Source organism: Nanorana parkeri, unplaced genomic scaffold (assembly GCF_000935625.1).
Source record: "Nanorana parkeri isolate BGI_ZX_2015 unplaced genomic scaffold, ASM93562v1 scaffold174, whole genome shotgun sequence".
NCBI classification, from domain to species: Eukaryota; Metazoa; Chordata; class Amphibia; order Anura; family Dicroglossidae; genus Nanorana; species Nanorana parkeri.
Genome location: NW_017306442.1, coordinates 212398 through 238714, shown reverse-complemented (window position 1 = coordinate 238714; position 26317 = coordinate 212398). Strand labels below are relative to the sequence as shown.

Genomic DNA, 26317 nt, shown 5'->3' with positions numbered 1-26317 from the left:
AATCTAGCTATGCATTCCTATGCTGTTTTTTTTTCTGACTGACGGCGGCCGGCGTCTCTAATGTCAGAAAAAAAAACCAGAGCAGGAAAAGGTAAACCTTTCCGGGAGAAAGTGTTCTCTAATACAGGGAGTTGGGATGTCTTTAGGCGACCCCTTGCAAATCGTCATTCGACCCCTGACAGGGTCACGACCCACAGGTTGAGAACCGCTGATGTATATGATATTATAATTTGCTTGTTGATGGAGGAGATATAACACTGAGGGTTCATACATATGCTTCAGTGATTCATTTCTTTTGGCTTCTCCCTGCATCCCTCTAAGTTTACAGTTCTCTCCCAGGAGAGAGAAGCAATTCTCATGAACTACAGCATCAAACACTGCCTCAATCAAACAACTGCAGTGTATAGTAAGAAAAGCCCCTATGTAATAGCAGAGAGGATGTGATAGGTCCACTTTATGGAGACATCAGGGGTCTGTTAGACCCCTCATGTAACCTAGGAATCCCAAAGAAGCTGATGAAGCAGATCTGCTTCACCGCTTCTTCTCCGGCTACAGAAGCTACAGGTTACACAGTGACACCGAAAGTGATGTAATACACATCAATTCCAGGTCCAGTGATCGGAGGAGTGATCAGCAGTTGGCAGTCTGCTGATCTTGCTCTGATCGAAGAGGAGAGACCTGCTGTGCCAGTCCCAGATAAATGAGGCTGGGGTAGCCAGCTGCAGCGGCAGAGTGGGGGGCGGGTGGTGGGGGCGGCGGGACTTGCCTCAGAAAAAGAATGCTGTTTTGTAAAGAACAATTCAGTTAAAGCTTTTACTTAACAGAACAGACGCTTATTGTAATTTATAACATTGAAACTCCTTTATTGATACAAAAAGTTAAACATAACACCACAACCGAAACCTCCCAAATTTTAAAATTATTTGACAACGTTGCCAAATTAAAAACACATACCCATACATGCAGACCACACTCACTAACTCATCAACTATCATCTTAAATTTTTAACCTGAAAACATCAATTGGATGTTAGCTAACTCCGATCCTCCAGTGCTGAGTGGAGAAACGGATGGGGGAGGTGGTGGGCACAGCTGGCTCTGCCTCTAGATATGCAGAGCCAGCTGTCACTCACGCAGCTGGGTGGATTTCGACAGTATTGCCGGGATCCATCCCGGCTGCGGCGGTCTCGGTATACAGTATATTGAGCTGTAACAGGCTATATACTGAGCTTTGGATCACAGGAGGACGCTAGTATATGTCCTCCCATGACCCTTAAGAGAACTATGGGATAAAATGGTTACCCCATAGTTCTCTTTTAAGTGTAAAAGAAAAAAAGTTAAAAAAATATTAAAGAAGCATCACAAAATGAAAGTCACATATTAAAAAAATAAAAAAAAACATCCCCTGCCCCTACATACACATGCAAACATGCGTCTGGTGTGCCTATGTGTGAAAACGACGATTCCGCCCATTGTACAGCACATGTTAGATATAACTGCAAATGTCGGATCGTGAGCAATAATTTTAGGGCCATTAATCACTGATAACATTAAATGATGAGCAATAAAAGCTTTTAAAGCGTTGCCTATGGCCAATTTTGGGTGTGGTGGGGTTTTTTTGCGATTTTGCGGGCACGCACAATTTTAAGGCTTGACATGTTTAGTGTCTATTCACCCGACGTGACCCCATCTTTTATATTTTACCAAAAAATTGGGGGTGATAATAAATGTTTTTTAACATAAAATAGGGAAACAGGTTTTGTTATATAGTAAAAAATAAAAACCGCAGGGGTGATTAAATACCATCAAAAGAAAGCTCTATGTGTCCCCAGACAATATTATACAATTCATTTCAGTACAGCATTGCATGACGGAATAAATTTCAGTTAAAGTACCTCAGCGCTAAATACTGAAAAATGGTCTGGACAGGAAGGGGGTTTAACACCCCACTCTTCAAGTGGTTAAGGACAGGGCGGGGAAGATTGAAGAGATGTCTGATGACTTCTTGTTAGGAGAGTAAATTATGTGAAATCTCTCCAAGGAGAACTCCCTGTCCTAGTGATGGCCGTTCTCCTCATTTCTTGTACGGTTGTCACAGGGAAAGTAAGGGAAAATATCTACATCAGGGGTGGAGAAATTAATATGGAATTCAGGAACCAGTCTGTCCAATACAGGAGCCAGTAGGACTTTTCAAGGAGCCAGCGCCATTGACAACCACTAGAGAAAGCGGCAAAAGTTAGGCACCAGTTGTAATGTTTAACCCCTTCGTGACTGACGATGTACAGTGTACGTCGCCAGCATCGGGGCTGTTTAAACAGACTCCCGGCGACTTTTGCCGGGAGTCTGTTTAAACTTGTAGAGCCGACTGTCGGCTTTACAACAGAAGCGATCCTGGCGACTTACCTGTCGCCAGATCGCTTCTGTGTCCCGAAGAAGGAGCCGCCCCCCCCCCCTTAAGGAGTTGCGCTAATATTGCGCAACATAAAAATTTGCAGCTACCACCATTTTATTCTATAGGGTCTTGGCATTCAAAAAATATATAATGTTGGGGGGTTTTAAGTCATTTTCAGGCCTAAAATGTGGAATATAACATGGGTGCAAAAAATGAAAAAAGGGCCTCAGTCATGAAGGGGTTAAGGAACTCTGGTGACCCTGCTGCTGGGACTTGTCCAGCCTTGATCTACATGTTTCCTGTATGTTGTTGGGCAGACATTTAAACAGACCAGTGCCTCCCCTGCCTTTATTCCTGAACATGTGATGATATTTATAACACAAGGGCAACACTTCATTATATCTGCTCTGCTTCATTCACATAAACATTTTTTTAATATGGAGGCAGTCATTGTCATCTTTGTGAAAATACTAGTTTATTAACCCCCATTAGCTTGAATACTTTCTGAGTCACTGACCTGGAACAAGTAAGCAGACGAGTAAGTCAAACATATCTACATACTTGTACTGGATTATTGAAGTCAGAGGTCACAATGACAAGCATTTTTTATAAAATAATCACATAGGACAGGGTTCATGTTTCTTTTAGGAAAAGTTCCCTTACCTTGTACTATGCAGGTATATACTGGGATGTGAGCGGAGAAACAAGTCATAGCTAACAACTCAATCACTTCTGTTTACCTAACTAAAACAACTTTCGTTGACTTCACAGCGACTTCCAAAGCCTGAATTTTGACCTAGTCTGGTATGTGAATAGTACTTGTTTACCCCGATCAAGTGAGGGAAATGTGACTGTCTATGGGATCTCACATAAAAATGTTTCTGACTTTGATCTGTACCTAGAGATTCATCAGCATTCTCAGAAGCTTATTCACATCATAGTATATTTGTAAGACTGTTGGAAGTAGTTACCTCCGTTAGCCAGATAGCGGGCTGGCTTGTTTGGTTTCCTCTGTGGAACCTCCAAACATTACAAGCATGATGGTTATAATGACAGGTAAACACAACCTGGGAGCCAGCTGCAGTGGCGGTACTAGGTTATTCTGCCCCTGTGGATAACAATTCATCTTGGTGCCATATGTTCAAAGGATTGAGTATATGAAAAATTAGAGGGAACAGGAATGTTTAGTCTCATTCATTTCCTTTGTTTTAAGATAAAACCGTAAAAGTGATCTGGTTGATGTAAATATTCTAATGTTAATATGATTGGGTTTTAATGGTATTACATGAGCAGCTGCTACTTCAAGAATTGCAATGCTACACTGTAACCATGCTTAACTGTTCTTTCTCACAATTCTATTAGTTGGGTGACTCATTGATAACAATGCGTTCCCTGTGTAGCTGATATCTTATGGCAGAAGTTCCAGGTAACACATGAAAGCATTCACTGAGCTACAACTGTGCTAAAGTCAGAATGTTATACTTTAATCTGAGTTATGTGCATTTTGCAGAATAAGCACACAAAGCTCCATGCAGGGTCAGTAGGAATGTACTTCCTGCAGCCTGGGCTGTAGAACTTCCTCTGTATCACCAATCACGTTCAGACTTCCACGATAGGTCTGATTCTGATTTGTGGCTGTGAGAGGCATTATTATTAATCAGGATTCTGTATGTAAGAGGCAGGAAGGCAGCTGTTCAAGTATCTCAAGCATATCTGTATAGGTTGAACACGATAGACATGTGCCTTTTTTTTCAACCTAACTATGTAACTATGTATGTTCCAGGATCACCAAATTAGTAGCAATACTGAGTGTGGTGGACCAGTGTGGTACAGCAATGTCTGGATAAAAAAACTGAATGGTAGTAGAAGAAGGCATGGCTCCTTTTATGTATCTTCAGGTTTATTTTAACTACAGTATAGACTGAAGTGTGTTGCTCCAATCCACATAAACTGTTAGTCGCAATCAGGTGTTGATTGCATAATTGGAGCTAGGAGGTGTTAATAACCTGATTGTATAATTGGAGCTATGAGGTGTTAAAACAGCATTGTATGTGGCATTTTTGTACAGTCATTCTGAATTTAGAAAGCTGGTTGGATGACCAGTGAAACTTAAGCAAGTCCAGTTGCCTTGACTTATTTTCTACAGATATAAGGAATTCCATTGTTTTCTATGGCCCCTGTTCACACCTGAGCATTGTTGCCTGCTGAAGACTCCTGTCGCTGGGAAAAGTACATGAGCTACTTTTCCGCAGATTTCTGTGTTTGGCCCCATAGACTTGAAAGGAAATGCGTGACACAAGGACTTTTGCACGTGTTTGTTGGTTTACATTAATGCCTCACAATCTGCAGTGGCATCACAAGGGGGGTGCGGCCCGTATCGGGTGACACCATCAGAGGGGGTGAAACCAAAATGACTCACAGTCATTTTGGTGTCACCCCCTCTGAAAAGTCAGGCACTGGACTGAGTGCCTGACAGCTGTTCAAGAGAGGAGGGGACCTGGCGGCATAATTTATACCACCGAATGAACATCCCCTCCTCTCTCTGCCGGTGTCCATCAACGAGTTGGCCGCTGGCAGTTAAGTGCACGTGACGTCATTGTAACAAAAGATGTAAAAAAAGTAATTCGGGCAGCTAAAATAGAGTGTGAAAAATATATCGTCACTGTAAGTAAAAAGAATCCCAAAAATGTTTACCAGTACATAAATAGTAAAAGAATCAGGAAGGAGCAGATAGGCCCAATAATGGATGAAAGCGGGGAGTTAGTCACAAATGACATGGAGAGGGCCAAGGCTTTAAATACCTTTATCTCATCAGTGTACACTCAGGAAAAAGACAGGGTTATCATACATAGGAACGCACATAGTTTATCCCAAAATATTCCGCAATGGTTGACAGAAATCGAGATACAACATAGACTCCAATTACTTAATGCAAATAAAGCATTGGGACCAGATAATCTACACCCCAAGGTACTAAAAGAACTAAGCCGGGTCATAGCGGGACCTTTATACATCATTTTTAAAGATTCCTTAATGACTGGAGAGTGCCAAGCGACTGGCGGAGGGCAACAGTGGTTCCGATATTTAAAAAAGAGTCCAGATGCCATCCGGGGTACAACAGACCGGTTAGTCTTACATCGGTCGTTTGTAAAGTGTTAGAGGGCATGATTAAGGACCACTTAGTAGAATTTGTTTGGGATAATGGCATAGTAAATGACAACCAGCATGGATTTAGGAAAGACCGTTCCTGTCAGACTAACCTGCTAACTTTTTACGAAGGGGTAAGTAGAGATCTGGACGGAGGGAGGCCAGTGGATGTGGTATATTTGGACTTTGCTAAAGCGTTTGACACGGTACCACATAAACACCTACTAAACAAGCTGAGGTCTATGGGCATAGATGAAATAGTGTGTACATGGATAGAGAGCTGGCTACAGGAACGGGTACAAAGAGTATCGATAAATGGCACCTTCTCGGATTGGGCTAGGGCCATGAGCGGCGTGCCGAAGGGTTCTGTACTGGGCCCCATGCTTTTTAACCTATTCATTAACGATATTGGGGAGGGGGTTAACAGCCAGGTTTCGGTGTTTGCTGACGATACCAAAATCGTGAGGGCAATAGTCACTGAATCAGACACTATAACATTACAGGAGGATCTGGATAAAGTAGGGGAGTGGGCAACTACATGGCAGATGAGGTTTAATGTAGAAAAATGTAAAGTTGTGCACTTTGGGGTTAAAAATAAGAATGCGAATTACACACTAATGGGAGCTCTGCTCGGGAAGTCCGAAAGGGAAACAGATTTGGGAGTCATTGTAGACCACAGACTGAATAATAGCTTGCAGTTAAGCAAAGCAAGTAGAGTCCTTTCCTGTATTAAGAGGGGAATGTCAGGGCCACAAATATAATGAAGTGGCCCCATGGGATTGTGTCATCCCCTGCACCCACTTAATTCAATTAAATTATTATTTTAATCCAACAATAGTTTTAGTCACGATCTTTGGAAATAGAAGATCTTTGAAGATCTTTAGAAGATCTTTGGAAATAAGGTGGTCGTGATTAGTTACCTAGTTTTGGAGGGAAAAGTAAACAACCAATCAGTTGTGGGACTCACTTTTAAATGTTTACGGTCAGAAGCTCTCTTCAGCAGTGATCGTCTGCAACACAACTTGCCTGAGGATGGATTCTTTGCTCCACGAAGTGCTTTGTCGTGCCTCCGCTGAAGGGGGTGAAGACTGGCTGCGTTCCTGCTTGGGCTCTCTGCCGCCCATGAATGTGCCCAGCGCCTTTCCTGTGACTGACCACTTGCATCCTGCCTTACATCCAACTGATGTTCATCCTCCTCCGCCCGCCGGAGCTCCCCCTCCCTTTTCAACAGAATGGCCACCTGCATTTGGATCCCTGTCAGCGGCTGTGACTGTACCTGCCCCTTCTGTGTCTGCCACTACCGCCTCGGCTGGAGCCTCCGACATCCGCCGTGATCAAGCTGTGTCAAGCGCCCCTGCGTCTGCCTCCCGGAACCTTCGGTCCTCCCGATCGGCCTCGCGGATTTCGGCAGCTCGTGTGTCCCCAGCTGCATCGGGACCGGAACTGGAAGCCCGTCGCATACAGTCACCGGAAGTGAGTCACCAGGCCGGGCCGGAAGTGCGTCATCGCCGCAACCCGGAAGTCGCCTCTTCATTAGACCGCGGGGTGGAGGACGTCGATCGCCCTGCCAAGAGGGCCCGGAGGCCCAGAAGACCTTATTCGCCGTCGGATCCGGCATCCCCAACCCACTCTACAACGGCAGCAGCAGGCAGCCGGGATCGCAATGCTGCTGCTGCCACTGGATGTGATTTGTTGCAACAGGGTTTTTCTTCTGCGTAGTTATACAAATCTGTGGCAGGTATTTCGTTCTTTAGATGGTTACACTCTGCCCCTGTGTGTTTATCTTATTTTATTGTAAAGCAGTTTTTGAAAGGTGTAAAAAAGGGGCATTTTGTATCGGATTGCCGCCCCCCAGTGTCGTTTGCTATGTTAAAAGATTTGCTGTCCGCTACTGACCGTGTTTGCATTGACTCATATGAATCCTTATTGTTTAAGTTAGCTTTTTCCTTAGCGTTTTTTGGGGCTTTTCGGATATCCGAGCTAGTCTCAAAAAATCGTTTTGTTAATTCTGGTTATCGTTTGTATAGTTTTTATTTATTCCGTCATATATTTTAATGTATTTATAGGTTGTGGGTGCGGTGGGGTTCTACAATCCCATGTTTTGCAGGGACAAGTCTATAATTCTGCCACTTTATAATTCACTGGTTCGGCCTCATCTGGAGTATGCGGTCCAGTTTTGGGCACTAGTGAACAGAAAAGATGTCCTCAAAATGGAAAGAGTCCAGAGGAGGGCAACCAAACTCATAATGGGGATGGAGGACCTGAGCTATGAGAACAGGCTACAAAATGTAAACATGTTCTCATTGGAATTAAGGAGATTAAGGGGGGAAATGATTTTCGTGTACAAAATGTTCACCGGGGATGGCGACATTAGCAGTAAACCTTTTACAATTAACTCCATGACAAGGACGAGAGGCCACCACCTAAAATTGGTGGAGAAAAAAAGTCAGCACAAGGGGCGCAGGGGTTTCTTCTCAGTTAGATCGGTCAGGGTCTGGAACTCTCTGCCACATGCTGTGATTTCGGCTGAGAGCGTGGGATCATTCAAGAAGCGATTGGACGATTTCCTCAGAGACCGTAATATACAGGGGTACAAGTACTCTTAAAAATGAGAACACACAGGAACCAATGCATACTACACACATCAGTAGGACCATACACATACGCACAAAAGGTTGGACTCGATGGACATGTGTCTTTATTCAACCTCAAATACTATGTTACTATGATGACGTCCCGGCGGGTGACACGCGGCAGCCGCTCTGCGTGACACTCGGCCTGGGGATGCCTCTGACAATCTGGCAGCTGAAAAGCTCTACTCAACGTATGCACGTCAGACGCGTGCAAAAAAGCTAGACAAAAAAGTGTGATAATATGCACTCAAATGCTGTCGCCTAGGTGTGACTGGGGCGTAAGACTCCATTCACACCTAGGCAACAGCATTTTTGTGCGTTTATTCATGCATTTTTGCTGTGCACTTTATCACATGATTTGAGAGGAGGAGGGTTGAATTGTATGCGTCAAATGCGTGAAAAAGCTTGTGTTCATATTTTCCAGGTGCTTTCAAATGAAGTCCATGGGACAAAACACGCCGTAGCTCATGTAATTTTTCTAGCAACAGGCATTTTTCTGGTTACGACAAAACGTTCAGGTGTGAACAGGGGCCATAGAAATAAATGGGATGCTTTGTCTTTGAATGACAAAACGCCTAGGTGTGAACGGGGACTAAGGCATGTCATCTTCTAAGAGGATACAGAGACACTGCATCTCTCCTCATTAGAACACTGAGATTTGGTCAAGTGGTTATAATAAAGGCTGTTCATCTGAGAGGACACCATTAAACAAACAGCAATTCTTTCAGAACATAGAAAGGTATGAAACCAAAACAAGGTTTGCTACAATCTTGCAATGTACACAGTGTATCTAGAGACAATTGTGCTTTTGTATTACAGTAGTGCTACCATGAAGTAAACATGTTTGGTATTTCCAAGATCATTTCCTTGAACAACACTGTGAAACATTGTGAAAGTTTACTGAAATAAGTTTACTAAGTCTGTGAATACATATTTTCTCTTTTTCAGTTGGTTAAAACAGTAAGACCACCGGTAGAGCCCAATGCTGGATTCTGGTCCCAGTTGGAATCATATGAAAAATCTCTTCAAAGGAACCAGTGAATATAGAATTACTGTGTGGTGTGGAATAATATTCTTTAGAAATGATCTAGATGTCATCAAGGTGATACTCGCATTCTACTGAGTGATTCAAAAGAGGTCTCCTCCTTGAACATCATACCCAAAAGTTAGAAATATAAAAAGGGACCTGTCAAATACTGGGACAGTAGCTCCTGACATTACATGAAATGTGATTTTTTTTTTATATAAAGTTATGCTGTGACTAGGCTAATTAAATGGAGATTAGAACTATGTCAATTGTAACCTTTATTATTTAACAAAATTTCAAATATAAAATTAAACCTACATTTATTGGGTGTTTTTTGTTTGCTTGTCAATCAAGAGTTCTATCTGAAATTAAAGTAGATGTAACTGGATGAGATTTACTTAAAAGGACTGAGCATAGAAAACCATTTATTTATATTTTAGCATATACTGACCTTTTTTCATCATTTTGTTAATGTATCTCAGTGCTGCTGATCTACTGCTTCTTTTAACCGATTCCTTTGTACAGGCATGTGTTCCAGTGACAGCATAATTGGTTTCTTAATGTTGACAATGACTGTGCAATATGTGTCAGCAAAGTCACTTATAGTCTCCACCAGAAGTGTATGTGAAACGATGACAACACAGGAGAATGATTGGAAAACAGAACCAGGGAATTGTCAACTAGCAACAGAAAGTGGCTAACCAAGGACCCAAATGGCAGGATAAGCAGACATCATTTTAAAATGTAGATTTCAAAAGATTAAAAACTATTTTTGAACTTACATTAACATGTTAAAGATTTGTATGAGATTTTAGTGATTGGGTTTAAGTTCTCACTTTCTGTTTCTAGTCTTTAAATTCTCACTTTCTGGTATTTAGTGATGGGCGAATCTGCTAATTTGGTTCAAAATTTGGCAAACCAGAACTTTACAGCAAATCCTATTGCGGTCTATGTGGAAAAAGTCCTATTTCTAAATTCTGGCCATATTTTGGGCTAATAGGCAAAACCCCCCAGAGTTTCCACAAGGACTTCCATGACTTTGATAATCCCTGCCAGGACCCCTGATCCAGAGGGGTATTTAAGCATCAGCTCTGGAAGTGGCTGGTGCTGTGTCTGCAAACCAGCGACCCTATATTGTGCTAACTTGGACTGCCTGACTACTCTCTGCTTGCTGCCTGGACCAGATTACCCTTTCAGCTGATGTCTTATCTACTGATTACTGGTTGCTACCATGGACTGCCTGACGACCCTCTGCTTATCACCTCCCAAAACCCCTGCTTGATCCTGACCACTCTCTGGCCTACTGCCCTGTCTACTGTCTCTCCATTGTAACCTTCCTGCCCTCTCTCATTCCTTGGCAGGGTGATCCTGAGGGCCACAACCTGGTACCAGCTTACAGCAACAGCCCATCTTCACCGTCAGCAGCTCTGGAAAAGACCAGCTGGTGTTTAGACCCTGTGCCTCGGGTGAGCCCGCATCTTCTGCCAGGAGCTGTCACCCTAACACACTGTCATGGGGCACATTTAATAAAGTAAAAAAAGTAAAAGTTTCTATAAATACCATTTGATAGTATAGTTTGTGAGCTTCTTTTATACAAATGAACTAAGAAAAGGATAAGCGCACTACTGGGGCAATGATGGGGGAATAATGAACACAGAGTATTGATAACAACAATGATAAACAGTGTGCACTCTCCTTTAGCAGGGAGAGGAGCCCTGTACCTGGAATAGACAAAAAATGACTACACATTTACCCAGGCTTGACAAAGAGGCAGAGCCTCGAAACGTATAGCCGTCAGTTAGACCTTGGGGTTCTCTCACCCCTTTCCACACCTCACTGGGACCACCCTCTCCACAGTTGCTCCAGTGTAGACATTTCTACACTGGAATTGCCCGTCGGCACGAACGCTCCCGGCTCAACCCGCCACAGCTCAGCCTGGCCAGCTGAGCGCGTGTCACTTTTCAGCTTTTGTTTTTTTGTGACATTCATTTTTGCTACATCGGGGATAACATCCAACAAGGACTGCATATCTCCAACACGCATACCCCATGGACCATGGGACATTCCTTCAAATGCTACCCTTTTTTCATCCATGACTCCACATGAACAATGTAATTCACGTCTGCCTTGATGTTACATACACTCCTTATGGTCACCATCTAAAAGTACACTCCTGCATCCTTTCACGTATATATTAATTTATAGCCACCATACCACTAGAAGTAGTTCCCCAGGTAGTAGCGCTCCTTTCTATGTTTTTTTATACAAATTAGAGTGTGTTATCTGAGAGACAGTAGCCAAAAATATTTTATAGTGGTTGGAAGGTATGTAATCATCTTGGTTAGGATGCAATTTATATAGGGGAGAAGAGGTTTTGTCTTAAAATAAACATTACAATATATTATCTGAGAGAAAATAGCCACAAATATTTTTAAGTAGTATAGAATTGAAGCATCAAAATAGGCTGCAAACATTAAGGGAAATGGCAGGATTTATTCTTCAGCAACCATTTTGCAGCTGAGGTCAAGCTCTGGGAACATTGTGTGGCCTTTTATACAGTGCCTGGCCACCAGAATAAGCCGCAGACTTTGAGACACAATGTAGGATTTACCCTGCTATCCTAACATCCTAAGTAATTTTGCATCTGACCTCAGCTGTGGAAACAAGGTGTCTCATTTTTATAGTGCTTGGGAATTGGAATAGGCCCCAAAGCTTGAGATGCAATGCATAATTCACCGTGCAACAAACATTAGAAATGTTGCAGGTCCAGCAGCAGAAACATTGTGCAGCATCTTTACAGTACTGGTGCACAGGAACAAGCCAGGAGAGGTTCACCTCACTGTAACAAAACCACCTGCTGCGCTAAGGTCCTCTCAGACAGGTTCTCTGCGGGGCAAGCTAGAAGCTCCAGCATATACTGTCCAAACTCCTGGCAGTGGTCCAGCCTGCACATCCAGTAGTCCCTGGGGTCCACACTCCTCATAGAGTCTGCATCAGTTCAGTGGTGTGCATGGCGTGGTGGTGTCAGCAACTCAACTACCACCTGTGCGTGCTGCGGCTATCTAGCAGGTCAGTACTTGCTGACACACACAAAAAGGTAGTTGTAAAAAGCACTGTTAGGCCTCGGAACTGTGAAAAAAAGTGGGCGTACGCAACAGTATGTAGCCCACCACAATGCAATACTATATAGCACAATATATAACACAGTATAGCAAACTAACTCGCCCTACACGGACTGTCAGCTCTCTCTACATTGCACCAACACACACTGACAACCCTTTTATAATGGAGGACCTGGCACATCGCAAAGCCCCTATTGTTGGCCATTCTAAAACTGCTGGCCATAGCTAGGCAGGGCATAATAGCAGGGCATAAATCTGCATAAATTAAGGGGTACCACAAACCTTGAACCCCCCAGGTTTGCCGCAATCCCACTGCACAGTGAAACTCAAACCTCATCCCTACTGGTAGCCACACAGATACCTATTCATAGCTAAGGGAACACAATTAGTAGAAATTATGAATCAAGTTTAGTAGACAGTGTGTTCCATCACATGATTAGCTCTTAATCATCAAAATACCAACAGGAACAATTTTTAAATGAGAATATACTGTAGATATAGTTGGAGAAAATGTTGTTCTATATATAGATTAAATTGTAAACATTTTCTTTATTTCGGCTAATGTTGTGCTATAGGCATAGCGTGACGAGCAATGGTAACACCTCATCATTCTATAACGAAGACTTGGGCAGACTAATAAAAGCTTCATGGTTCTGTGAGTCATGATATCAAATGGACCATTTTGTGTTCCTTTCTCGATTAACACCACAGCTATAGCATTCATGTAAATGCTGGTCTTGGAAACATGATATGTTTATATTGCTTGTTAATAAACCATTTGTCAAGGACTCTTTTTATCAGCAGTTATAAACCACTGTACTGTAATAAAATAACTAAGATGTAGTAGATAAATCCCTCTGTATAGTTTGTATATTACACAATAGTTCAGTGTACATCACTACATGGTAATATAGTTTTGAACAGCATTCAGGGTATTCCAGTAAAAGAAAGACTTCCTAGTATACTTGCAATGTAAAATTTGCAGGATATAATTCTTCTATTTCCTTTCTAACCTATTAAAGTGGACCTGTCACCGTAATGGGCAACATCAACTTAAAGAGAACTATAGGGTAATCTTTTTTCCATAGTTCTCTTTAGGGTCATGGGAGGATATATAGTAACGTCCTCCCATGACCCAAACCTCAGTATATTGTGGGCTATTGCCCGCTATATGCGGAGAGTGCCTCAGCCGGTACAGATCCCGACAATAGCGTCGAGATCCATCCTGCTGGCTGATTGACAGTGGGCTCCGCGTATCTAACAGCAGAGCCTAGTATGCCCACCCCCTTTCCCGTACGTTCCTTCAGTCAGCGATGGAGGATCAGAGAGGGGTGGGGGAATCCCTGTGGCGAGCGGTGACTGACAGTCACCTCTCTCTGCAGGGAAATGATCTAGAAGTGAGCAAGCAGTGGTATATTTTCCCTCACTTTCCGATCAATAGAGCCGACGTGTCAGTTTCAATGTCACACGCCGGCTTTAACCATGGGGATGAGTGTAATTCACTCACCCCATAGTTCTCCTTGAACCATAATTAGAATGATGTTTATGAATGCCATATACTGTAGCTAATATACCAGTACCACCAATGTAAATGTCACATACCTACTTCACCGGATTGAGTATGCAGCTCTAGGTATTATAGGGGGTGTTTTATGAATGTAAATCAAAAAATAAATGTTTCTTCTATCCATATACTTTAGTTTTTATAGTGTGTGTTAATGTGAATGTAAATCATAAAATGCATTCCTCTGCTATCCATATACCTACAGTGTATTGCATTGATTGGATATAAGGTGCACAGGTGGCCAGATGAGTGTATAATAAAAAGTTACTCAGTCCATTATGGGCCAGTGGGCAAAAAATATAAATTTCATTGGCAACAGTAGAAAATGCTAAAATAGTTAGGCACCAGTTTAAAATATGTTACCTCGTAACTAATTAGCTCTTGTGATATGACAAGCTCTGTTATGGAGTTATAGAATGCTTCACCCGTGACTCTGTTATCTCAGAGGTAAAGGAAGATACAAACCACAACTTGCGGATGATAGGCTACCACTCATTTAACTCATTTAATTTTAATTTTTTGTGTTTAGATATGCTTTAAAATTAGGACTTAGGCTAAGAATTATATTTTTAGGGGTAACAAGTATATTTTTTGACCACGATCAATAATTTTGGTATAACAAATTATGATCTCATGCCAAACCATGCTTACCATATCAGTCTGACATAGCAACACCTTATGCATCATTATTGAATGTAAAGTGTCTGCTAATAGTGCCATAAATCAGAGGGCTTCAGATAAGCCTCAGAATGAACATAGGAGGCTAACAACTAACTACAGCACCCCATGGATGGCTGTTCTGAGCATGGCTGCAGCATCTACACCTTCTAAACCCAAAGTAATGAAGGTATAATACCCTTCCTGGGTATCCCCAATGGAAAATTAAAATTTTAAAAGAGAATAATTAAGAGCACATATTCTTGAAGCAATATCATTCATTTGCACCAATGTTTTTATTGGTCCCCAGTATGTTACATTGTACTAAACACATAAGGCAAGCAAAGACAATTTATACAAAAACCTAACTGTAATATGTGCTGAGTTTTTCTTTGGCATTGCTCCTTATTTCTGCCTATTTTATGTACACAGAACATATTCTGATTTTGTTGGCGCTTAACAAAATAACAAATAGAACCATACATTAAAAAGTTTAAAGTATAAAATTACTGAAACACAGCAAAACTTTGAAACTGAGTTTTGAGTCTGGACTGCAGGTTAAACATAAGCTCTTTCAGTTGAAGTTTCTTTCCTCTCTTTGAATTGGGTAAAGTCACTGTCTGGTGCTGCTGGGTAGTTGTATTTGTAGCCTCTGAAAAAAAAAAGTAATAAAATAGTTTTAATGTATTTTCACGAAGTACATAACCATCATCTCAATAGTCAAGACTCCTTGCTAGTGTATCTGGCACCAGGACTGCTACTATGCACAATGTGATATCTGTCTGAAGTCTGACAACCCTTGCAGCCAGCAACCCTAGTCTAGGCTGAAACACGTTGGATGCAGGATACAATGCCAATAGCCGGCTAACAATTATTCATAATGCATGAAAAAGTCCCTGATCGGTAGAAAACTGGAAAAAAAACCTTGATAAGCTGCAACAAGGCCCACAATCCTGGGCATTTCTTTGGACCTTCAAAGCAAACATTAGGATGTGTTTTGTCTACTTTATACACTGTTCTACATTTCCAACCTTGCACGTACTGTATATGTGATAAATGATACATACCCTTTTTTGGCAGGTGTTTTCTTCTTCTTGAATGAACAACACAGTAAGGAACCTCCAAGAATTGCCAGAAGAGATCCAGCCCATCCAATATACAGAGCAGAACCAAGCTCATACCTGAGATGGTAGAATTTGCATTAAGAGTGTACATTCAGAAGGGACTAAATTGTATTTAGTAGAAATTGGCACTGTTTAGTACAATGCAAACCCATAGCGGATGATTTATAAATCATCATGTCCATCGAGACATATGCTGGCAGAATGCAGTTTGCACAGTATTTTTGCCACTAGATGGAGCCGAGGAACATAGATATATATTATGCTCCTTGGTACCTAGTGGCGAGAATACCATGTGAATGCCAGTGGGCCAGCATATGACTGGGCGGATGATTAATAAATCATCCCCATACTGTAAACGGAATATGTCAACAGTTAAAGTACCTGTATATTTAAAGATAAAACATTTTTTCTTTTAGTTTTAGATGGAGTATAGAATGGTTAAACCCCTGTCAGGTTCTTTTTTTTTATGTCTGTGTTCTATTGGACATCTTGTCCTGGAGACACTAAAGGAAGATGTAACAAAGTGAGGGGAAAATCACCGCTTAGATAGCAGTCACCAGGTGACCCATTAAGGCCTCTCAATTGCTTAACTGACTAGACATTAAGACTCAAAAAGTGCTAAAAGGGAAATAGAAGTTTGAAAATGTATAATCCTTCAGTTTTCTTCAAGGTCAGCCCCAGGCCAGAAACCACAACTATATGAAATTAAAACTTTTTCAATATATCTATTCAACAAAATCAAGCAACTGACTGATGCCTTTTATTTAAAAATTATTAGGAAAATCACATCCTTGATAAATGGTAATTTAGAAGTCTACGGGGCTCATCAATCTTCATCTCCCAGATGGGAGACAAAGGTAGATGAGTCCTATAGAAGGATATGGGGCAGTAATGTGCCTGCCCCAAGAGAGAGAGGACTGGCATTGCGGATGTAAATAAACAGCCGAGGCCGCAATACTCGAATCTCGGTAATTATCTGTCTGCATTTGGTTAGCTCAGGGCAAAGGGGCAAAAAGAATAAAAGTGCGCTTTGTTTTTAAGTGAACCTATCCTTTAAGGGTATGAAATCTAGGGGAAAACCTCTGTCATGCCCCTTCCCGTGGTGCCCTCAGCATGTGCTTATATTGTGGCTAATCCAGCCTTGAAGGTAACCCCAAGTTTACAGCCTTGAACGTTTCCTCCTATTCCTTGATTTGTGACAACTGAAACGTTTTGGACATTCTGTACATGAGACAACAAGTCAACAGGACATATAGGGAGGCTTAATATCTTGAGTGTGGACACAGACAGTTATAAAGCCTCAAAGAAGTATTTTTTTAGCACTTCCGCACTCTATCTGAAACAAGGACACAAAGTTCGTTAGCTATACTTTGAACAGAAAATTCATATATTGGTAAAAATAGCCTGCTCCCTAATAAAATGTTGGTATTTTTGTGACTTAAAGGAAAGGTGTCATATGAGAAATAAGGAGGCCGCCATTGCAGGCCTCTCTTACAAAAATGTTGGTTGTCTGGCTGCTTTGTTGAAGTTCACGCTTTAACACTTTGGTCACTAACCAATGGAAGCCCCTTGTAGTTCTCTCATTTCAGGTTTACTTTAAAATGCATGTAAAGGCAAATGGAAGGATTAGATCCTTTGTCAGGTTTTTATTGCCGGGTGCAACCCAGCTGGGAAGATTCACTCCTGCCCTGGTGACCATTGTCACTGAAACAAAAAGTTATAGGAAATCGAGACATCTTGAGTTGTCATCACCGAAAGAGGCGAGAGAAAATCATCCCATGGGGGGAATTTTGTTTAATTTAGAGACATTTTCTTTTCATTTTATGTGGTGTCTCCAGGACAAGAAGTCAGGTAAAATCTTTCTCAGAGGGCAAAAACATATAGATTGATAGAGATTTTAACCAATCCCTACTCCAAAGCTGGAAAAAAAAGTTTTTGATTTATAAAAACTTGTAATGCACATCAGAGATACTATTTTTGACAAGCCCGATACATACATTACATTTTTCTCTGTCTTGCCATAATTTGTATTCATAAAATAAGTATTTATGGGGGGTAGCACAGCTCTTTGCATTAGTAATAGATTGTAAGTTCTTGCAAGCAGTGCCAATTATTGAGAGCACTGTATTGCAGGCTGTCCCTGCATTGTAAAAACTGTGATTACCAGTTTAATGTATAACAGTGCTTTAAAAAAAATAGATAATAAAGAGCACATTGACACTTCAAAGAGGATGAGCTAGTATGTATTTATATATAATATCTGTATAGGGAGCGTCATATCCCCATTTCCTGATGCGTACAATGACCATTCATTCCTGTCCCTGAAGGAATATTTACTATGTTTGCAAACATAAGATAAGTACAAAAACATTGTAAAATAGAAATCACTTACTTTATTCCACCGTAGAGAGGGTTAAAGAACTCTTGGGTGATTGAGGCTGCATACCAGGACACTGCCACTAAGCATGAAAGCCCTACGTGTGCAGAAATAAATTATTACATCTCTGGAATTAATATACTGGTTGCACAGAGTTTTAACTATTTACCACCATAGTACACACATACTGTATATATTCCAGTCGTGAGAGCAATCTGCAAGCATTGCATCTCTTTGCCTACTGATGCCTAATAAACACCCCCCTTTGGCTATGCCAGTCAATTATAATGGGGTCTGCTGCTGCAGAGCCAATGTAAAAGCCTTTATGCCAGTTCCTACTTAAAAAAGCAACAATCCATTTTCTGTGTCTAGTGTGCCCTATACCCAGAAATGCCATTTTTTCTTGGGGTAGTGGACCTGGATGATGAGTAGGGTAAGAACAGGCACCTTAAGGGTAACATTAATCTTAGTTGCATAATAAATTGCAAAGTAAGAGCAAATTAGTAACACGGTCTTACAAGTCTACCATGTGCATATGAAAGGCTATCAACACAATATATCTAACAGCAATAAGTTTAAAAATGTAAAGATCACATCAAACATGGAAAATAACTTGATATGTGTATTTTATTACAGTATGCTATAAGTTCCATTTAATTCGCTTTGCCCTATGCTATGTCTGCCTCTGCCTTTGCCTCTGGTAATTAGTGATAAGCAAGTTGGCCTGGGTTCACTTCACTTGGACACTTGGATGTTTGCTGAACCCAGCTAATATTCCAGGTCCAGCAAAGTCCAATCGAACAAAACCCAGGGACAACTGTGTCCTAGCATCATTGGTTGGTGGAACACTAGTGGCTGAGGCACACATTGTCACTGATTGCTAAGAGGTCAGTGGCTGGGTTGGGGTGGATAGTGTCACTGGCTGGTAGGAGGCCAACAGCTGGGCTGCACAGCCTCATTGAGTGCTAAGAGGCTAGTGGTTTGGCCGTATAGTGTCACTGGTTGCTAGGAAGCCAGTGGCTGGACTGCAGAGCATCAGCTCTTGCTAGGATGCAGGCAGGTGCACCATAACAACTAATACCTTGCCTTGTATCTCCTAATGTAAGGGTGTCTACCTCTACTGGTACATCTGCAATCTTTTGGCAACAATCAGTTTTTGGCACAGGCATTTCCTGAAATGAATTCTGGCAGGAAAGCTGCATATAAATGTATATTCTTTAGAAAATGATTTATTCATTAAACATTATTCATATCTGTCTTCCTGGCATAGATTGCAAAGCACCACCGCCACCACTTCAATCAATCAACAATGCCTCTGTTTTCCAGCAATGTCTTTTTTGTGGAATCTGCAATTCATAGCCATGCGACCAGAAGAATAAATCGTGAGACCTTAATACAGCAAAAATCAGCTTCTTTGGGGGTCCCTAGCTGACATTAGGGGTCCTAAAGACCCCTGATGTCTCCATAAAGAGGGCATGTCACATCCTCTTTGCTATCACATGGGGGGCTTCTTAGTCCCCTGTGTGATAACAATAAAGTTAGGTGAAAAAGAAATGTGAAAAAAACTAAAGTTGCACAAAAAACATTTAAGTCACACATATAAAAGAATTTTGAAAAACAAACATTTTTAAAAAGTCCCCACCCCCACATACGCACGTGCAAACATGCGTAAGGTGCGCACACATGCGAAAACGACATATGCGCCCATTATGCTTCACATGTTACATATTACCGCGAACTTCCGAGTAAGAGCAATAATTCTAGGGCCATTATTCACTGATAAAATGGCCTATGGTCAATTTTGGGTATGGTAGTGTTTTGTGATTTCGTAGGTGTGGGCAATTTTAAGGCTTGACATGTTTGGTGTGTGTTTACCCAATGTGACCCCGTGGTTTATATTTTACCAAAAATAAATGTATTATAATAGAAATGTAGTAAAATGTAATAAATGTATTAAAATAATAAATGTATTGTAACATCATGTAAAAAAAAGCTGTCTTTTTTTTCTAAATTTTCAATAATTTTTCCTTAATATAGTAAAAAATAAAAACCCCAGTGGTGATAAAATACCACCAAATGAAAGCTCTATCTGTCCCCCAAAAAAATTTACAAAATTAATTTCAGTACATCGTTGCATGACGGAATAAATGCTAAAGTACCTCAGCACTGAATACTGAAAAATGGCCTGGGCAGGAAGGGGGTGTAAACACCTGGAGGGGGATTTATGTGGAGCAGCCAAAATCTGGAGCAGCTGTGCATGACAACCAATCAGCATCCACCTTTCATTTTCTAAGTTTAACTGAACAGACTGAAGAGAGAAGCTGATTGGTTGCCATGGGTAACTGCTCCAGATCCCCCCCCCCTGGTCTTTAAGTGGTTAAGTAATAGTTTTCTGTTTAACAATAATAATATGACGTGCCGAGCTACTAAATAAATAAATGTAAACATCAAAACATGAACATCAGTGCACAAAAGACCCATAAAAGTGAAGATTCAAAAGTGATCACAGAGCACGTGTGGATGTGAGCATCTGTTTGGTGTGTGGTATGCACAGGGCCGTAGATAATTTTTTTTGCTGGGGGGGGTTCAGCTTCCTCAAATTATAAGATTTTATCTAGCAGACACACCAAGGTTTGAAAAAAATATACCAGCCATATCATTCCTAAACCAATCCTTTACCCTGAGCAATACCGATTTTGTTGTTCGACACCATATGGATAAAAACCATGTTTTCAAAAGACTTATAATTGGTACCAATTCACACAAACCACTTAGTATACACTTATTGGGATTTTTTTTTTTTTTAACCAAAAACATTTAGCAGAATAAATGTTGGCCTAATTTTATGAAGAAATTTGATTTTATTTGATATTTTGTATAACAAAAAGTTGAAAATATTTATTTCCAACCATTTTATTTTATTCATTTATATAAAAAAATGAAATAAAAAAAAACAGCGGCGATCAAATAGCACCAAAAGAAAGCTCTATTTGGGTAAAAAATTAGGCGCCTCAGGCTTTCTATTCATTCATACAGGCTTTGAATACTTAATTGTCGGCTTCCGCAGCTCTCCGTGTACCTCCGCGGCAGCCGAAAATGGTAAAATAGTCCGCTATCGCCGCGTCCCTTTGGTAATGCGGACCTGGGCTCGCGTGCCAGCAGAGGGGGCCCCACGTGCCCACTCTGGCACGCGTGCCATAGGTTCGCCACCGCTGCTCTAGACAAACTGTTCCCTTGCCTATGTTTTCCCTTACTGATCCACCTTCAAATCCCCTCATTCCCAGTGCTGCTTTGTTAATTTAGGAGCCACTTCTGGGCTTGTTTCAATTTTCAAGACATTGCCCCTTCTAATCTGTCATGGAGGAGAGACTTGAGTGATTTCAAGCCTACACTCCATGGTGGTTCCGGAGGGGTGCTGCCGCACCAAGAGAAAGGAGAACCGAAGAGAGTCTAAAGCCACTGATCCACCATGGAGGCCCAACACATAGCAATATATTATACAGCAATACAGAATACCAACAACTATAGAGGACTATAAATCTCAGGATTACATTATATAGCAACGCAGAATAATATGAAGTTACATACTCTGTGTTGCTCAGTCTGAGGACGGCTGTGCGGAGTCTGAGGACGGCTATGCGGAGTCTGAGGGCAGCTGTGCGGAGTCTGAGGACGGCTGTGCGGAGTCTCAGGAGTTGAGCTGCAACAACTATTCGATTTAGTAGATTAAAATCAACAATGGAAAACATTGTCAACGTTTTCCATCGTCGATTAGTCGGCTATCAATTTAATTGCTTGTTCGCGGTTCCACACACGAGCCACACGCCGCTTAAGCCACACAAGCCGCGCACGCTGAGGACATGCCTCTGCTCCTCTCCTCCCTGTGAGCTTCCTGACTCACCGCTGCCGGGTGCAAGAGTTTGGATAGAAGATCGCCATAACCACTACTATCACTTTCACTATTTCCATTAGTTTTTAACTTTTTATGGATCATAACCTCTGTGATAACTTTTGAATCTTTACTTTTATGGGTCTTTTGTGCACTGATGTTCATGTTTTGATGTTTACATTTATTTATTTAGTAGCCCGGAACATCATATTATTATTGTTATTCATTTTTGATTACCACGATCAGTAGTGCTTTGTAGCTTGCACTTAGATTTGACTGGCGCAGAGCATATTGATTATTAATAGTTTTCTGTTGTTGTTCTCAGTCTTTCCTGTAAATGCAGAGTACAGTATACAGCCAACCACACAACAAATGTGAATACAATATCAGATACTTTACACTATTTGAGCAATTATTAAAGCTGAACTCCAGGCACAAAAACTTTTAATTAAAAATAAGGGATATAAATTCATATACATTTAAGGGATATAACTTAATTTTGTGTGCACCAAATGGCTTTGAAAACCGCTTTATTACCTTGGAAAAGTAGTAGTAACATCACTACTGTGCAGTACATAGACTGTGCAGAGATGTGGGAGGGACTGAGCAGGCCCCGTCCACTGCAGGCTCCCTGCAAAAACTACAGGAAGGGGTGTAGACAAGACCAGCCACCTGTAATGAAATCGGCGTCATGTGTTCCAACCTGGAGCGCAGCGCCGACGTTTCCCATTGAGAGACGAGCGGCTTGCGTTCCACAGCTCAACGCAACGGCCGCAAGACGCCGTCATACCCCGTCCACTCAAGGCGGCCTATATATACAGGAAACGAGCATAGCAGCGGCGTTCCACTAATAGAGTGTGCGCCCTGCTAGCTCACCTGGGACACAGCCTGTTACACCCGAACCCGGACGGAACCGCTCACCTGCAGCCTGCCTCTCTGGACCACCCGTGGAGGCTTGTTTTCTTCAAGTACCGCAAGTACCATAGTCAGTGTACTCTGTAATGCTGAAGAACGCATGGAGATGGAGCTGTAGGGGTCCGTTAACCGAAAGAGAGAAATCCCGGAGACGTTCTTTGAACCTCTGTCTATATTGTGCAGCTACCGATCACATGGTGGAAGGCTGTCCAGCAATTAAGAAAAAGTCAGAAGGTAAGAAGCTTAACATTTGTAGAATAGGAAACACCTCCCACCGCACCACGGGTTATATCTACACTTCTCTCACTTTACAGTGGGACCACGTCAGAATTACCGTTGACGCCATGGTGGACACGGGAGCCTGTGGGAACTTTATTGATGTGCATCTTACCGAGCGAAATAAAATACCCCACGTTAAAAAGCATTTACCTATCTCAGTGAGTTTTATTGATGGCACCACCTCAGCCTCAGGGCCAGTTAATAAACAAACCCAACCACTCCTTGTGACTTGTGAAAACAACCACATTGAGTTCCTCTCGTTTGACATCATACCGTCACCCCTTTTCCCCATAATTCTGGGATTACCTTGGCTCAAGCTTCACCAACCAACTCTCCTATGGGGAGCGGGAAGGGTGGCTCTTGATTCAAGATACTGCAGACAGACTTGCTATCCTAGCCTCCCCATTATGCATGCAGGTGTAATTAGGTGCATTACACCACCCTGCACAAGGAGAGAGAGAGCTGCAGAGGCCGGTCTTTATTACAGGCAGCTCCTGCACAGAGGTAAAGCTTCACACTGGATTACTGCACAGATCTTGAAGAAATACACACCACAGATTCAAGGAAGAATACACATGACTCTTGTATTTAGACAATATTTGCTTATCCTGGAGCTCAGGAGGTTTTCCAGTTCAGCTGTCCTTTTGAGTGAATTACAAATATACAAGTAACACGTACTACTAGCTGAGAACATGGGGTTTAGACTTTTCTTCTGGGGCACAAAGAAGAGCACAGAATGCCGTGCAGAGCTGAGCCTCTACCTGCAGCAACAGTCTGAGGAATTAAGGTGTTATTTAAGTGAGTGAGTCTACTGGAAGAATTTTAGAACATTGTGCTTCCAGCTATATTTCATTAGCAAAACCTAAGTATCCATTATAACCTTCGTGTGTCTGTCATTTCTCTATGCTATTTCTAGGCCACTAAAAAACCTCAAAGAACCTTTTCTTTAAAATTCATAAAGCTAAGGGTACATAAAGGCTGCTAAGCACCTGAGGCTATGTCAGGAGAACAAATGAAGCCAAGACTAGCGAAGACTACAAAGATGTCCTGGACAGAAAAGTCCCTACTGCCTCTATTACAGCAATGTAAAAGAACTACTGTGAGACAGATGGATGGATGGATAGATAATAGATAAATAGCTAATGTAAAGATAGATAGATAGATAGATAGATAGATAGATAGATAGATAGATAGATAGATAGATAGACAGACAGACAGACAGACAGACAGACAGACAGACAGACAGACAGACAGACAGATAGATAGATAGATAGATAGATAGATAGATAGATAGATAGATAGTATAGAACTTTATTTACAGGGTTATTTACAAAAGGGTGAAGGGTTTGGAGAAGGCAGGAGAAGTGAACAATCTAGGACAACATAGCTGATTTGGAAAATTTCTCCAATTCAGCTCACTTTCCAATTCAGCTATGTTGTCCTAGATTGGTCACTTCTCCTGCCTTTTCCAAACTCTTCACCCTTTTGTGAGTAGACCTGTAAGTGTTTATAGAGGCTGCAGCCTCCATAAGACTTTTATTGCTGTCTGGATCCTCATCAAGAAGATTAACCTTCAATCCCTGTCCCAATGACAAGGTAACACTTTATGACTCTGATGGAGACAGAGATAGCAACAAGTACTTTTTATTAAGTTGTGCGGAGAGGGGAAGTTATATGTGTCTTCCTGTCCTAGTGACACCCTTAACCTCTCATTTATTGTTCTGGTGTTATTGGTAAAGGTGCAAGTGGAAATATCTCCAAAAACAGCAGAAGTTCTGACTCTTAGGGCTTGATCACACCCTCCCCAATGCTAAAACAATCCGTTAGATAAAAAATTAGACATGGTTCACTAAATAAAGTGACATTTGTTCCTTATGGGTGGATCATATATATATATATATTGTGGAGAGTCAACCTGGGTGAGAGCTAAAAAGGGTTAATTTGGGAGGGCAGATGCTTCCCCTCCAGCCCTTGCTAATAAAAAGGTAAAGGCGCCCATACACTGGTCGAAATTCGCACAGTGTGTGCTGCTCTCGGCACCCTTTCGATCTGGATCCCTCAATCAGCTGATCAAAGGAGCCGATCATAAAACCTTCGATCGATCAGAGCAGGCAGCCAATAAGCTGCCCACTCTGGTCGGGTATTCTGACAGAGGCTGGCAGCACCTGATAGAATACAATGTAAACAGTGGGATTCCTCGATCAGCGCGCTGTTAGCATTGATGGAGGATTCAGGTCTATTTTTTTTGTTCAGCCGGTAAATATAATAGATCAGTGTATGGCCAGCTTTACACAGGTAAGAGCGAGAGGAAAAAAATCTCTGTGTGGCTGCTCAGAAGCAGATGTACTTGTCTAGGTGAGACCACTGAAACCCGCAATATCGTTGGAGGACTTTTGCTTTGTATTTTCTGTTTCTGCTGGAGAAAGCCTGTTGTTTTGCCATTCTGCTGAAGGAAGCTATTCGTTTTGTTGGCTATGGAAGGAATAAAATGTGTTTTCTTTTAAAAGGACTCTGTCACAAATGCCTGTTTTTCCCTAGGGTCCCCAATATTTATTTAATACTTATTGTAGGGAAAAAGTATCTCTGTAGAGGCAAACTCGCAGTCTATTCAACAAAAATGCCAGGTTACAGGCATCCAGCCAAAAAATTAAATTGACATAAACAAATAAAAGTTGGCTCCACTGAGCCTTACTGGGTATTAGGGATAGTCCTCTGAGCTGGGCCATCTTTAAGGCAGGGCAAAAGGGGCACTTGCCCGGGGCCCAATCATTGTTGTGGGGCCCTGCACCCCATAAACTAGAGCTGGTGAAAGTTTGAAACGTTTCTGTACCAGCCGTCTAGTGTGCACTACCGCTTTCTGACACTAGAGGGCAGCAGCCTCCTGTCCCACTCCCTATGTGCAGCAAAGATCTCTGCAGCCCGGGATGTCACCTCCCACTCAGCAAAGGAGGACGATAGATTTTGCACACACTGCTTCATGGTCCTGCCCTCCTCCCTCCATGGCTGCAGTCTCATCCTCCTCCTGTCCACGGTGAGTGCACATGACTGCTGGGTTGGGCTTCTATCTGGGTGGGGGGGAGAAGGGGATGGGGGGTGGTCGGGTTAGGTGTGGCACTGCTGGGCTATGATGTAATGCTGTATAAAAATAATAATGACACCTGAGCATGTCCCCCTGGTGTAATTATTATTATG

General features: G+C 41.9%; 1 protein-coding gene across 1 annotated transcript in view; it reads right to left on the bottom strand.

Moving 5' to 3' along the window:
* Positions 1-15099: 15099 nt before the first annotated feature.
* LOC108785695 (claudin-19-like) overlaps positions 15100-26317 on the bottom strand; it is a 33261-nt gene continuing 22043 nt past the window's right edge. Inside the window, exons 4-6 of the mRNA XM_018554819.1 lie at positions 18058-18139; positions 15609-15722; positions 15100-15193 (exon numbers count right to left, since the gene is read on the bottom strand). Coding sequence (XP_018410321.1) covers positions 15100-15193; positions 15609-15722; positions 18058-18139 — 290 coding nt within the window. The remainder of the gene's footprint in view (positions 15194-15608; positions 15723-18057; positions 18140-26317) is intronic.